The 15296-nt window shown below is 35.0% G+C and overlaps 2 protein-coding genes and 1 pseudogene across 2 annotated transcripts; all 3 read right to left on the bottom strand.

The window, feature by feature from the left end:
- Positions 1–776: 776 nt before the first annotated feature.
- On the bottom strand, positions 777–2280 carry LOC145555350 (F-box/LRR-repeat protein At3g26922-like). The gene is made up of 2 exons (XM_081617097.1): positions 2065–2280; positions 777–1745 (listed from the first exon to the last, which is right to left on the bottom strand). The coding sequence occupies exons 1-2, from the start codon at positions 2278–2280 to the stop codon at positions 777–779; spliced, it is 1185 nt and encodes a 394-aa protein (XP_081473223.1).
- Positions 2281–4154: 1874 nt separating this feature from the next.
- Positions 4155–9453, bottom strand: LOC145555349 (putative disease resistance protein RGA1; annotated as a pseudogene).
- A 2362-nt stretch (positions 9454–11815) lies between these two features.
- Positions 11816–13204, bottom strand: LOC145555348 (FBD-associated F-box protein At4g10400-like). The gene has a single exon (XM_081617096.1). It carries the CDS (start codon positions 13202–13204, stop codon positions 11816–11818), a length of 1389 nt encoding a protein of 462 aa, XP_081473222.1.
- Between the last annotated feature and the right edge of the window lie 2092 nt (positions 13205–15296).

Raw genomic sequence — 15296 nt, 5'->3', positions numbered from 1 at the left:
AACTTAAGCCATTGGCATTTTCATGGGTAACATTAGTAGGTAGGCTAAGGCATGAAGATCGGAACTTCCTACAACCAATATATATACTTAACACTACGTGCATATCTGAAAATTAAATCTATTAACTATTATTGCTGTAAACATCACTATCCACATGTCACATTCATAATTAAAATTTTCCCGCCTAAATGCAAGGATGATGTCATATTTATTTATTTTATTATTAATTTTTGTAGAGTTATCATATTTAACAATTTTGAAATTTGAAATATATAAGCTTTTACATTACAACTACAAACTATTAATTCATCCTACAAAAAATAAAATAATTGTAAATAGCACACTAATAAATGAGTTCTTACATTAAAATATGTATTAGACCATGTTGAACATGTATTATATCATGATTTTGATGAAAATTTTAAATTTTAAAATTAATTTGTACAAGATAATTCATATTAATATTTATCCATTTATTTAAATGTACAAATTATAAAAATAGATTTTACATAAACCGTGCATCGCAAACCTAGTTAATACATAAATTAAGAAAGATACGAATGAAAAATCAAAGCATAAAATTTGATATATACTACTTAAAAGTATTTTTCTTGTCTAAGTGACTAAATGTAGCAATTCAATTGGAGTCATTGATTTGCTCGTTCTATTAGTATGTAGTGATAAGGCATTTGGTCTTTAACTAATCATTCTATTGATGAAATCAATTAATCAAAGCAATAAGGGATATGCACACATACTATATCAAAGGAATAAAACTATATGTGTTCATCATATTGGAATGGAGACAAATCGGAATCGAATAGTACATAGTCAGCCGTATCTTCTATGTTTGCTTGAGTACTGAATTGTCGTTTGGTTAACCACAAGTAGCACCAAAAAATGTCAATCAACCATGGCCTATAATTGACATTATGGTTTCCGATTTTGAATACATTACTTGATAATCCTTTAACAAACCTACCCGAAAACACAACCTCACAATTCAATGAGCTCCTTGGAAGCTTAAACAAGGACTTACAGAACTTATGTTCGACTCTTTCAGGCAAATTATGAACCAAGCAAACATTTAAGTTTTGCAAAACTGTTGCATTACCTAGAATGTACCTTAGAAACTCGATCCAACAAATTTTCCTACCAAATCCCCTTATCGATATTGTCTTGAGCTTACTTATTAGACAACTTGGTACAACATTTGGTGCACACCAAGTATTCTGCTCTCTTTCGCGATGATTTACTATCACCCAAAGATGCTCTAAGTTGGGGAAGCGTTGCAACGAAACCAGAAAACTAGTGCAATCATTAAGACTAAACCCACACAAGGTAACTTCAAGACGGACTAAATTAAAAAACATGATGGGCGGATTCACATTCAAGTAAGTGAATATATTCCTTTGCCCCTCCATCGTCACCACTAGCTCAAGGTTGCTAACACTAGACAATCCTTTGAAAAATTCGGGAAACCGACGAAGCTCCACCTCAAGGTGTTCATGTCTCAATTCATACTTCCTCAAGTTGATACACGCTTTGACTAATGCTGGTGGATTAGTACGAAATCCATAAGGTAAAACGCAACCATATGTTGCAAGGTTTGTCAATTTGGGTGCATCGATATAAAAAATCGAATTGATACCCGGCGTTGGCTCAACATTATAAGGGAACAACCCTAATTCCAATGACCTTAAATTCGGGAAAATTATGTTAATCAAGGGCATTGTACTTAGAGACTGCATTAAGTGTATAGAAGACGTGAGAATTAACTCTTCTAATAATGGAGAAGATTTATGTAAAGACTCTAACCAATTAGGTATATAAGTAAGAAATCGTAACGAAAGCTTCTTCAAATTCGGAAGTTGAATATAAGCAGCTTTGTATTCATACTTCCTTGTATTCGGACCATACAAATCCAAAATCACAAGAGATCGACAATTAAGCAAACAATCAGGGATCGGAAAGAATATATTACTGATAAATTGTTGCACGTTTCGACGGCATATATCATGAATACATGACTTATATCCATCTTTTTCTTCTTCTTTATCATGCCAGTAGAGTCTTCGTGATAGGTATTTTAGTAGAGTGGAATTCAAGGCGAGTGATGCCAGTCCAGAGGTAGCGCCATCGATGGGATAAGATGGAGGTGGTGGTTGCAGAATTGATTGGAAGGCGAGAGAGGATTTCGGTGAGGATATCGTCTGGAAGTGAGCTCAATCGATCTTCGCCTCCGCCCTCGTGGTTGGTGTTGCAGTTTGCCGACTCCATATTCGCGCAATTGCAATTTCACTTTCATATATATAGATAAAAATCAATGGAGTTTGTGTTATAAAGTCTATTTATGTTCTCGTAAAAAAAAAATAAAATAAAAGAAAGTCTATTTATGTTATGATATGGTAGAGATTTGATAATTATTGATTCAATTGGTCTTGTATGGACCCGGTCTACAATAAATTATTGTAGACCCAAAATTTGACACTTTCAAATAATATAATCACATTCTAGATGATATAATCACTTTTTTTAGATGATATAATTATCTTTTTGTAAGTCATATTTTGAATTATATAATCTCATATTAAACCATTTAATTGAGATTATATTATAATCTATAGGATGATAAAATTTAAAAATCATTTTTTTAATGATGTAACTTACTATTTGATACTTTTTATAATGATAAATTCACTTTTTATAATGATATACTATTAGGTTTAATTAATTTGTTTGTTCATCTGTCAAAGTTTGAAGATTTAGGGTTTCACAATCTCCAAAAGTGTCTAGAAGGTCATATGAGTTTTTTCACCCAAACAACTATTCATATGTGGATCTCAAGCCGAATTAGTGCTAACTCACATATTGTATTGCTTCAGATGAAGATTTTTATAAAGGCGATCGTTGATCAAATCTGCGTTGTAACTAGTTCTAAGGTGAATTGTATTTGTATTGGAATTTTAGATTTCCTCGGAATTGTTTGTAAGTGCCGTTTGGCTATCTTTCATTAATGAAATCCTTTCTCTTCTTGTCAAAAAAAAAAAAAATTCACTTTTTGAGTGATTCATTTACATAACAATTTCAGGATGATATAATCACTTTTGTAGTAATATAATCACATTTTGTATGATATAATCACATTCGTATGGTATACTAGAAGGTTGAGTCTACAATAAGTTATTGTAGACCGGGTCTATTCTAGTCTTTATATTATCGAGATATATTAGTTGCCATAACATAGAGATGTGTTAAGTTTTGAATATTTGATCATATATAGCTAGGATTCTCTACTCATTTATTTCTATTATTGTACTTTATATTTGGCCAAGAGCCTCATCAATACAAAGCAAGTGTTTTCCGCATAATTATTTTACAATTTAAATGATCAACAATTATTAAATGAGGGCATTATAATCCGTAACAAACAAGATATATTATCGTCTAAAGATGATGATAAAATAATAAAAAAAAAAATCGAGTTTTATATTAATTTAATAAACTTACAATCTTTATTGATAAGTTATTATAATAAAGATCTGGGACAGTATTGGACACAAAGTCACAAATTCAACTATGCCAATTCAGATGCTAATACTCAAAGACAAGATTTATTTACTCTGCAGGCTGCAATTTTGTGCGGAGTAAATGGGAATTAATCAACATAAACATGCACACACTACCAAACCTTAATCTTATGAATCAACTATCCAAGAGTTCAGTGATCATGTTGCCTGCACTACCGAACATCCTACTTTCAAACATATATAAGGGCAAGGGCTAAGGAGTAAGCTGAAACATGAAAGAGGCCAAGTTAATAAGTTCAATCTCATTTCATTGAAAGTATAGTTGATCCCCATAATTTGAAACATGGATAATGGAAACAAGAGCATAGTTGAATAGATAAAGTAAGTTCAGATTCACAGTATTTATTTGAAATAAAAAAGGATTAATCAGTTAGAATGATTGTGTTAATTAGTTAGAATGATTGTACGAAGGATATCTGTATTAGAGATTATAGGTAAACATTAAGAATATACAAGAAGCAGAGTGTATTAAAGAAGGGATCACCATGAGTTCATGACAAGCCATCCTCAAGTACCTCCTTTATTTTCTTCTATAATAGGCGTATAATAAAGGTAAACTTTAGTTTAGAACATTTGGAAATGAGTGCCTATATAAAACTTCATAGCAGACTGCATCAAATTTGGCAGAAGTACAGAAGTCTCCAGACCCTTCATAGCAGACTGCATCAGCAAAAAAAAAGTCACATCAAATTACCAGTATAAATCAATGTCTACTTGTCTATGGAACTCAATAATGCACAACTAAACCTTTAAGATATATACGGGCAATGCCTTGTGTCATCCGTTGAATGTGGAAGGATCATAAATCATTCAAGATTCAAGTCATGTTTCAGTACTGAATTTTCTCTTCCCAAACATAGAGACAAGTTGAATGCTTAGTAGCATAATCAAGATTGTAAGGGGCCTGAATTAAATTGGTTCTTTAATCATAAATTTGAGACTATAGTTGGTCTGCAGATCTTGGAAAATGGACAGTGGTAGCTAGATCATGATTGAAAGCAAAGAGTTCAAACATGAATTACATAAGGATATATGCAAGGGAACTCAGCAACTAAGCTAATTCGGATGCAAGTTGTCATAATGATTTGATTAGAGTAGGTATGGTACAAATTAAACATAAAAATAAAAAGAAGAATAGAGACGGGCAATTTATGAAGAAAGAAGGTAAGATTAAACATTCACCTGATCACAAGATATCAATAGAGGGGCTACATTGAATGCGGGACTAGTCCTCCCCTGTGGATTGTTCACAAGTCTCCATGAAGCTTCCTCCAACTCTGCAAGGCTGGCGATACCAATTTATTTGAAATTCCATGAGCTACGATATCCTTAAACGTTCCTGTACCAAATTCAACTCTCTTCCAAGTACCATTTCTAATTAACATAAGAAAAAAAATTATGCATCTAAGCATCAGGATCACTGTAAGAAATCATGGGATTAATTCTTTGATTGATTAAAAGAATATAACTACATCATATGAGCATATCTCAACAATTCCTTAATCTCCCTTGTAGTTGGATACATTAGCAAATACTTTTCATCTCAATGTCTCAAACTAGGGTTGTGTAAGAATATCTCAACTATGATCTCTTCTGGAACCATCTTCAACTGTTCTTGATCAAAATTTTTTCGCAGACATTGTATAAAAGGCTTGAATTTGATCTTGGTTCAACTATCATTAGTTGACGTTTGTTTTTAGTTTTTTTTGACAACAATGTATCTATAAACAGAGCTTTTTCAGTGCGGCAGGCCACATGGTGCGGCAGGGTTACTTGTTTCTGGAGTTAGTTGTTGGTGTTACTTGTAGAATGTTACTTGTATTCTGGGGTGACTTGTATAGGTTACTTGTATTCTGGGTTACTTGTATGGATTACTTGAATGGGTTAAGTAACACCTACAACTCTACAAGTAACCCCAGACCAAAACCTCGTACCAAACCAATAACACAAAACCAGTAACAACCGACCAAAACCAGTAACACTCATACAAGTAACTCCATAATACAAGTAACACCTACAAGTAACCCTCGACCAAAACCAGTAACACTCATACCAGTAACCCCGGAATATAGGTAACAACTACAAGTAACCCTTAACAAAACCAGTAACACCCATACAAGTAACCCCAGAATACAAGTAACACCTACGATAACGCCATACAAGTAACCCCTGCCACACCATGTGGCCAGCCACATACAAAAATTTGTAATTTACATAAGATTATTTTTATTATTTGATAGTATATACAAAATCAAATAAAATATGTCCTTTTTAACAATTGATTTTATTTCTTCATTTTTTTTTCCTTCCTTTTGGTTTTTCGGCTGTGATTGATAAGTAACGATTACTTACCTTTGCAAGACTTGATGAGTTAAAATAAAAATTTCATGAGTTCATGACCTTCAGTCAGGTTAGCCCTACTCCTCAGAGTATTATACTAGAATGACATCACCTAAGAGATAACAGTGACATAATCTCAATCAAATGAAGAAAGCATGCAAGAAAATTTGAATAGTAGTGTCATACAAATTATGCAACTCTGTCTTCAAGAAACTCAGCAACCAGAAAAATCCACAATAATGAAAGAAAGGATGTTACTTGAGTAAGAATTACATACTGCTTCTCAGAGGAAAGAAGTCATTGTAGAGGTGGTGGGCATTGTACAAGTGGATAAAATAAAGGTAGTAAGAATCACAGGAAACAAAGAATGAGTGATTCTTCTTCATTTACACAGAGCAATGTATGCAATCCTAAAGACAACAAATACACTAATTATTACGATTTGTTAATCTAATTTCATGACATAGATTAAAAAATTCAATAGGTTACCTAATCACAATGAAACTAGATAAAGAAACTATTATTGAACCCAAATACAATCTTAGGGATGTGTTGAATATGGGGCCAATCCTCTCCGGTGGATTTTTGGCATCTTTCTTTTAGGCGTGCTGAGTAATAATGAAATTGAAGTTCCCTAAGAGTGGTGAGTTTGCAAATCCAATTCGGCATTGATTCCAGTTCTGTGCAATCCCAAATATTAAGGGATTCGAGGGCAGTCAAGTAGCTTATCCAAATGGGCAGTTCTACCATCTCAGAGACATCACTCAATGTCAAGGAGCGGAGGGAGTGACAAAATGGAAGCTCTCTCGATGGCACTACAGCTAGTACAGATAGACTTGAATTAGAGCATTGTATAATTTTTAACACCTCCAAGGCAGAGAGACATGCAAAATTCTTGATGGCTATATTCGCGCCACTCTGAAAATACACCGAATCAAGCCATGCCAAGTTGTCTATTTTGACCTTCTTGAAATTGGAACTGATGTCGATTATTTCCAATCTATCATTGAAATTGGTTAATTCTAGGTGTCCCAATGCAGGACACTCTAGTATACCAGTTAAGTTCGGGCAATTCTCCACGGATAACAATTTCAAATGAGGAAACCTTATTTGTCCTAAATTTTGCAGATTCCAACAATCGTAAAATTTTATCTGAACAAGATTGGGGAGAAAAGTTGCTAGGCGATCTTCCCTTGGCCAGCGTGGCATTCTCACGCCATGATATCCATACACATATAACTCCCTGAGATTAGAAGGTGGCTGCAACATTTCCATCACTGCTTCATCATACTCCTCCCTTCCCTCTGACTCCTCATCACTGTCATCACCATCAAAAATTAAATTTACTTTTTTGAGATGTTCCTTGTTAATCAGGCACCCTTCCTCCCTTCTTTCATTTATCTGAAAAGTGCTTTCACTTATTTTCGTAAGTCGAATACGAAGAGAACCTCTCAGGTTTCTTAGAGCTTTTAGATCTTCTAGCCCATCAAACACCTCCTTCTTACTTTGACTTGTTCCTCCCACAACAAACTCATTAAGAGTGTGAAGGCAAGTCAACATACCTATGCCTCTTGGCATATACCTCAGCTTATTACAATCTTGTAAAGCCAAGACCCTCAACTTAACCAGCTTCCCCAAACCTTTTGGCAACTCCTTCAAATTAATACAAGATCTTAAGTCTAAAGTCTGGAGATTATATAGTTTTGTAATTGACCCCGGAAGAAATTCTAGACCACTATTGCAATAGAGGTCTAGATACCTCAAATGTATCAATTCACCTATTGAACCCGGCAAACTCTTGATCCTTGATCTACTCAAGTCCAAAGCCCTTAAACATTTCCAATTAGCTACTAATAAATCCACACAAAGATGATCCATCGAGAAAAATCCATTCAAAAATTTGGTTTGAATAAATGAGCGTATATGGGTCTTATTAGAAAGATAATTTAAAGATTTACCTTGTACAATAAGATGTCGTACTTTTTTGTCCATGTTCCCATTCATGGCTTTCACCGTGCATATCTCCTTTCCCACAACTTCTTGAGCAACATCATGCATTAAATCATGTACCTTACATGACATAATATTACCATCTTCATCTTTGCTCACGTCTTGGAAAAAACATCTCCGCAACAAAATTGAGAAGTATTCTTCGGCAAGATCTTCCGGACTCTGAGGATCATTAAATGGGATGTAGCCTTGTGCCATCCAAAGCCTAATCAATGTATCCTTCTCCATCACATAATCTTTTGGGAAAATTGCACAGTAGCTAAAACAACTCTTTAATGTAGATTCAAGCTTATAGTAGCTAAGTTTCAATATAGGCATAATACTAACTTGGCTTTCTTTAACTTCTGCTAATCCCAACTTCTGAATTAAAAGCCACATGTTTTTTTCTTGCCCGTAGAGAAGACTTCCTAACACTCTAATTGCAAGAGGGACGTTAGCACATTCCTCTACGATACCTTCACCAATATTGACCAAGTCTTCGGGAGGATTTGAGTGTTGTGATCCAAATGCTACCCTTTTAAATAAACATAATGAATCTTCTTTTGACAAGCCTTTTAGCTCGTGCCTTAGACCATCTCCTATGATTTGTGCAGTTACATGTGAACGTGTTGTAACCACAACCCAACTTCCTTTCTGACCTTCCATCAAATATTGCTTCAATGTATGCCATCGCTCAAAATTTTCAGTCCATACATCATCCAAAACAAGCAAATACTTTTTCCCAGCAAGTTGTTCTCGGAGTTTCCTTTGCAACCAATCCATGGTACAACCCTCATTCATCTTATTACCCGTAGCTGAAGCTAGAATGTTCTCAAGAACCCCTTGCACATCAAGCAACTCCTGATTTTCATCAGCAACACAAGTCCACAACTTTAATGAGAATGCAGTTGTGACTCTTGCATCGTTATACACAAGTTGGGCAAGTGCTGTTTTTCCCAACCCACCAATCCCCACAATAGAAAGGAAAGAAACATCTTGTTGAACATTTGAATCAAGCAACACACCAACAATCTCCTCCAAATCAGGTTCTCTTCCAATGATATCAGCTTCATACACATAAGAACAGGTCTCAAGCCTTCGATTCTTTATAGGCTTATTTTTCAATGCTCAAGCTAAACCGTTTGTCATAAGCAATAGCATCCAGCTTGTTCTTGATCTTCTTAACCCCCTGAGTCATATTGTAAGCAGTACCAAACTTGGTGAAAAGAGAAAGCACACGAACCTTGATACCCTTGGTGAGCTGCTTACGCTCAGCAAGAGTGACAAACTCATCGAAGAGATCATCAGCTTCATAAACTGCATCCTTGAGCTCTTCAATATAGAGCTGTTCTTGTTCGGACAGCACTTGCTTGGCCTCAGCATCCTTGAGCACAGCTTTGATTCTTACGACGGTGCCACGGAGTTCATCAAGTTTGGATTTGTAGCCAGCAATGGAACAAATCTCATTGAGCTGCGAACACTGCAATGCTGCAAACAAAGTTTGAGCTACAGACATGGCTGTTCCAATGTCCATTTCTGGTTGCAGAAATTTTCAGAGAGAAAATGAGAGTTTGTGAGAGAAGATGAGAGTTAGAAAGAGAGTTTGTGAGAGAAAGAGTGTTATTCTTAGTAATGTTGTTCATGACCACTGACAACAAGCTACTAGCCTACTAATAGACCAAATTAAAAATGAGAGCAAATTACCCACCCAACATGACATCCGCATTTCATGGCAAGGTTCCACTAAATGATCTTGATTTAAGGTAATATAATGGAAGAACAAATCTGCTTTCAAGAAATTTGTGAATAATGACGTGCAAATCCAAATAAAGTACTCTGTAGTTTTTTATTTAGACTAAATTATCTTCTCTTGTTTGGCCATATATTTTAGTGACGAATCACGTGTGGGCATGGTGGAGTACGTGCCTCGTTCAATTGCAACTCTTACTAGGAAGTTGCAATTTAAAGAGTTAAAAATACAGAGTAAAACAAAGCAAACGTCTCTTCCCCTAAAATAAAAATACGGGAGTAATTAAAAAAAAAAATGTGAATAAGAAAGAGAAATCATACCTCAATTTCAGTCCAAACATGGTGAAACAAATCAGGAGCATAAGAAGCGCTCGGCAATTCCTTAATTGCCCTCTTTATTGGGTTAATTTACTAAAACCAATCGACTTTCAATCACATGAAGCCAATTCAACATGAAAAGAAAAAAAACGGTGATCATCAATTTGAATTTGGTAGCAAATGCTGTTATTTTGTCAAACAGGTGGTGTGCATTGCTGTTATATAACTCGGTGAAATACAAGAATAAATATAATTAGGAAAATGAGAGTTGCCTTTTGCTAAGTATTATAAGGTAGGATTGAGGTGGGTTTTGATGAATTGGAGTTGAGTAAGAAGGGGTTTCCGTTCCATGTCCTATTGGATTTTGAAGTTAGGCAAGACGAAGTACTTAAAATTGAGCAAAAGGAAAGATGAGAGAGAACTATAAAATATAAAAGTAAACTAGTTTAGGTCCCGTGCAACGCACGAATATAACAAAATTATTGTAATATATTTAAATTTAAATAAAAATAAAATGAGTATCACCAAATAATATACAAATGATAATACTATTTTTTTTGGTGTTCCACCCGGTTCACCCTTTGGGCTTATCTGGATTCGAGAATCAGTGGTGGTTAGGTTCCAGTACCCTAATTGTTGTTGTGAGGATCGAACACAGTCCTCCCTACCAAGTGTAGTCTCAATCACCACTACACCAACAATCGATTGGTTGCAAATGATAATATCATGGACATCTTAGTAATAATATTGTTTTTATACGTAGAGCCCGTTCACATTTACTAAATTTCAGTTCAGTTCAATTCAGCTCCAATCAGTTCAGTTTAGTTTAGTTCAGCTCCAATCAGTTCAGTTCAACTCTTAATTTCCCTCTCTCATAAAATATTCATTTAAGCTCAGTTCAGTTCAGCTCCAATCAGTTCAATTCAGCTCCAATCAGTTCAGTTTAGTTCTGTAAATGTGAACAGGCCCGTAATCATTTTAGAAAAATACAAATTACCTAATATAAATGGTATAATATAGAACGGAAATAAATAAAAGGGAAGATATATGGTAATTAAACATGGAAAAAAAAATATATTTTATATTTTAGGTGATTGAATATTGTTTAGGAAGATTTGACAAAAAAAATAAAAAAAAATAATAAAAAAAAAATATTTTGGAGTGAAAATTTTTAACCAGGAATTGACATGTGTCATTCTTGGTGTCTGTTTTAGTATTATATATTATTGATTAGTCAATGGGGCAGAAAACCAAGCCATCACAAGAATTCATTTCATCGTAGGAGCAAGTAATATGTATTCTATATATAAAAAGTGAGTTTTGTAGCAAAAGGAGTCATTCCATCGAATTACAAACGTACAACAAATACGGAATTAACAAGCAGCAACTACACAGTCGAGTTTGCATAGCAAAAGCAAATGCGTAAGTTCTTATCTAACATAAAATCTATAAGCAAGGAAATTTAACTAGCAATGTGACACTATGTTTCAAAAAAAAAAAAAAAAAAAAAAAAAAATGGCAACAAGATATCCCACAATCATGTAAGAAATTATGCAGCTCTGTAATAATTTAGTACTAACATAATCTCACAGCTTTGTTACTGCAATGCGGCAACACAAGGCTCTCCATGAAGCTCCCTCTAACACCAAATTTATCCGGAATGCCGTGTATGATATGTTAAATAGTTACTTCATCCAAATTGCACATCAACATTTTTCCATCACTAATGAAATCCAGCACCAACACCAATTTTTTCTTCCATCAACATAAAGTATGTAGTCAGTCGTACTTTACATGTTTGCTTGAATATTAAATTGTCTTATGGTAAATCAGAAGTAGCACGAAAAAATGTCAATCAACCATGGCCTACAATTGAAATGCTTTCCAATTTTGAATTCATTACTTGATAATGTAATAAACATACCCGAAAATACAACCTCACAAGTCAATGAGCTCCTTGGAAGCTTAAACAAGGACTTACAGAACTTACGTTCTTCTCGTTCAGGCGATCTATGAACCAAGCAAACATTTAAGTTTTGCAAAACTGCTGCATTACCTAGAATGTAACTTAGAAAACTGAGCCAACAATATTTCCTAGCAAGTCCCTTTATCTTCAACGATATTGTCTTGAGCTTACTTATTAAACAACTTGGTACAACATTTGGTGCACACCATTTTCGCTCTATTTGGTAAAAATGTTCCCTAGCGAGGATCAACCGAAGATGCTCTAAGTTGGGGAAGCATTGCAGCGAAACCAAAAATTGGTTGCAATTATTAAGACTAAACTCACACAAGGTCATTTTAAGACGGACTAAATTGAAAAACATGGGCGGATCTACATTCAAGAAAGTGAATATATTCATTTGCCACTGCACCACTAACTCAAGGTTGGTAACACTAGTCATTATTCCTTTGAAAAATTCGGAGAACCGATGAAGCTCCACGTCAAGGTCTTCAAACTCGTCATATCTCATTTCACACCTCCTCAAATCGATACACGCTTTGACTAATGCAGTTGGATTAGTACGAAATCCATAAGGTAAAACGCAACCATATGTTACAAGGTTTGTCAATTTGGGAGCATCGATAGAAAAAATCGAATAGAAATCCGGCGTTTGGTATACATTATAAGGGACCAACCCTAATTCCAATGACTTTAAATTCGGGGAAAATATGTTCAGCGAGAGCATTGTATCCATAAAATGTTCAGAAGACCTTAGAGTTAAATCTTCTAATAATGGACAACATTTATGTAAAGACCCTAACCAATGAGGCAGATAAGTAAGAGATCGTAGCGAAAGCTTCTTCAAATTCGGAAGTTGAATATCAACATCTTTATATGCATCACCCCCCCTAGCAAACGGACCAATCAAATCCAAAGTCACAAGAGATCGATTGTTAAGCAAACAATCAGGTATCGGAAATAACATACTGCTAATGACTTGTAGCACTTTTTGACGGAAAGTATCTTGACCGAGATTATGCGAGTAGTTTAGGACCTCAAGTTTCGGGGAAGTCAGATGTCTTAGGATGTAACTGATTTCGAATGTACTAATAGTGCAGAATTCAAGGCGAGTGACGCCAGTCCAGAGGTGGCGCCAACGGTGGGATAAGACGGAGGTAGAAATGGCGGATTTGATTGGAAGGCGAGAGAGGATTTCAGTGAGGATATCGTCTGGAAGTGAGCTCAATCGATCTTGGCCTCGGCCCGACTCCATTTATTTTATGCAATTTTGATCACTCTCTCTAAAAAATTTGGCTTTCTTGTTAATTTCAAAGGCCAGGTTGTTTTTGTTCGAGCATATACATCTATATATATATATATATATATATATATATATATATATATATATATATATATATATATATATATATATATACGATTTAGATGAACAAACGAATATTGAGGCTTTATATGGAGTAATCCTAATCCTAAGTAAATACTAATTACCTTCTATTATTAAGGTTAAAATTTTGAATTATGTAGACATAAGCGAATTTGGGAAAATAATATTTAAGAATTTTATTAGTGATAAACTTTCTATATTTTCAATAGATATTGATTTAATAACAAGTCGGGTTGAATTTGAGTCGGGGCAATAACAAGTCGGGTTGATTCGGGGCGGATTTGTAACAGGTTGGGTTGAAATTCGAGTCGGGTTTGTAGCAGGTCGGGTTAAATTCGGGTCGGGTTAGGAACAGATCGGGTTGAATTCGGGTCAGGAACATGTTGAGTTGAATTCGGGTTTTAACGGGTTTGGGTCAATTTCGGTTCAGGTCGGGTTCAGGTCAGGTCAATAATTTACGGGTTACATTCAGGTCGGGTTGTCTCTAGGTCGGTTAATGTTCGGGTTCGGGGTTCAAATACTCGGGTCAACTCGGGTCTATGGTTGGTTTCAAGTCCAGTTAGGTCGGGTTTGGGTCACCATTTTTTCATGTTCAGATGTGTCTGTTAATAAGTCGGGTTAGGGTCGGTATTGCGGGTCGAGTCAGCTTTTGACAGCTCTAAATGTATATCTTATAATTTTTTAAGTAGCCAGAATTGAGGGTGTTGAGAGAAGTGATAACATGTCTATATTTTCAAATTTCAATATATACCTTATATAGTATAAAAGATACAAGACAGAAGCTGCTCCGTCCCAACTTGCGAGAAATGCTCAAGATTGTACAATTGGAACATTTTCAAGTCGATGACTAGCTGAGAAGACAAGCTTAAAAGAAGAATGAATTATCCGGATCTACCTTCATCCATAACAAACTGTGTTAACAATATATATACACCACATCAGATCACGAATATATAGTATTCATCAAGATTGCAAGGAACTAATTAAATGAGTTGACAATCTTTTTCATTCGTTTAAAAAATAAAAATAAATATGAGTTGACAATCTATTTTAGAAAAGATATGATGTAAGGCATGGCCTCGTGCCATATAGTTCAGTGATATGTTGTAAGCACTACAGGACTTTCTACTGTCAAACATAAAGGCAGTGTATATATGTTGAGCCCATGAGAAAACCCACATGTGAGTGAAAGTGTTGTCCCACATTGAAAGAATATAAAAGTGAAGAGAAATATTGGGATGTGCATCCCACATTGAAGAAAAGAGAAAGTCATGTCCACTTTATAAGGCTAAGGGGCTACTTCCCTTATTGCCATATGGTTTTGAGGTGGAACCTCCTTAGTCGTATAAAGTGGACAGTTGTGACGGGTGTGGCCCAGGCCCGTTTATCATAGAAAACCCACATGGGCAAAATAAAAATGATATGTTTAATAGATGGGTGGAATTTGATGAAACTGGGGTTGTGTAAGAATATCTCAACTATGAACTCTTCTTCTGGAAGCATCTTCAACTGTTCTTGAGATAAAATAAAAAGTTCATGACGTTCAGTCACGTTAGTCCTACCCCTCGAATTATTATACTAGAATGACAGCTCTTCAATAGCATCACCATTACATAAGAGATAAGTGTCGTGCATGAGAAAAACTTAGATAACTGACTGAGTGACATAATCTCAATCAAATGAGAAAAGCGTGCAAGAATTTGAATAGTAATGTCATACAAATATGAGCCAAAATCAAATTATTACATTTTAATTCAAATCCCTGTCTTCTAGAAACTCAGCAACAAGAAAAATCCACAATCATGTAAGAAAAGATGCACATGTATTACATACTACTCACACGATCTATCTTAACTATACTAAAATAGAGGGCACTCGACACAATACTACTCACAATTTTTATTAGTGTAACTTGAGTTTTCATTGAACGGGTGGTGGGCATTGTACAAGTGGGTATAAAGGT

The sequence above is a fragment of the Chenopodium album genome, chromosome 8 (assembly GCF_948465745.1).
Source record: "Chenopodium album chromosome 8, dcCheAlbu1.1, whole genome shotgun sequence".
Lineage (NCBI taxonomy): Eukaryota > Viridiplantae > Streptophyta > Magnoliopsida > Caryophyllales > Amaranthaceae > Chenopodium > Chenopodium album.
The sequence above is the reverse complement of the archived record's forward strand: the minus strand, read 5'-3'. Positions and strand labels throughout refer to the sequence as shown.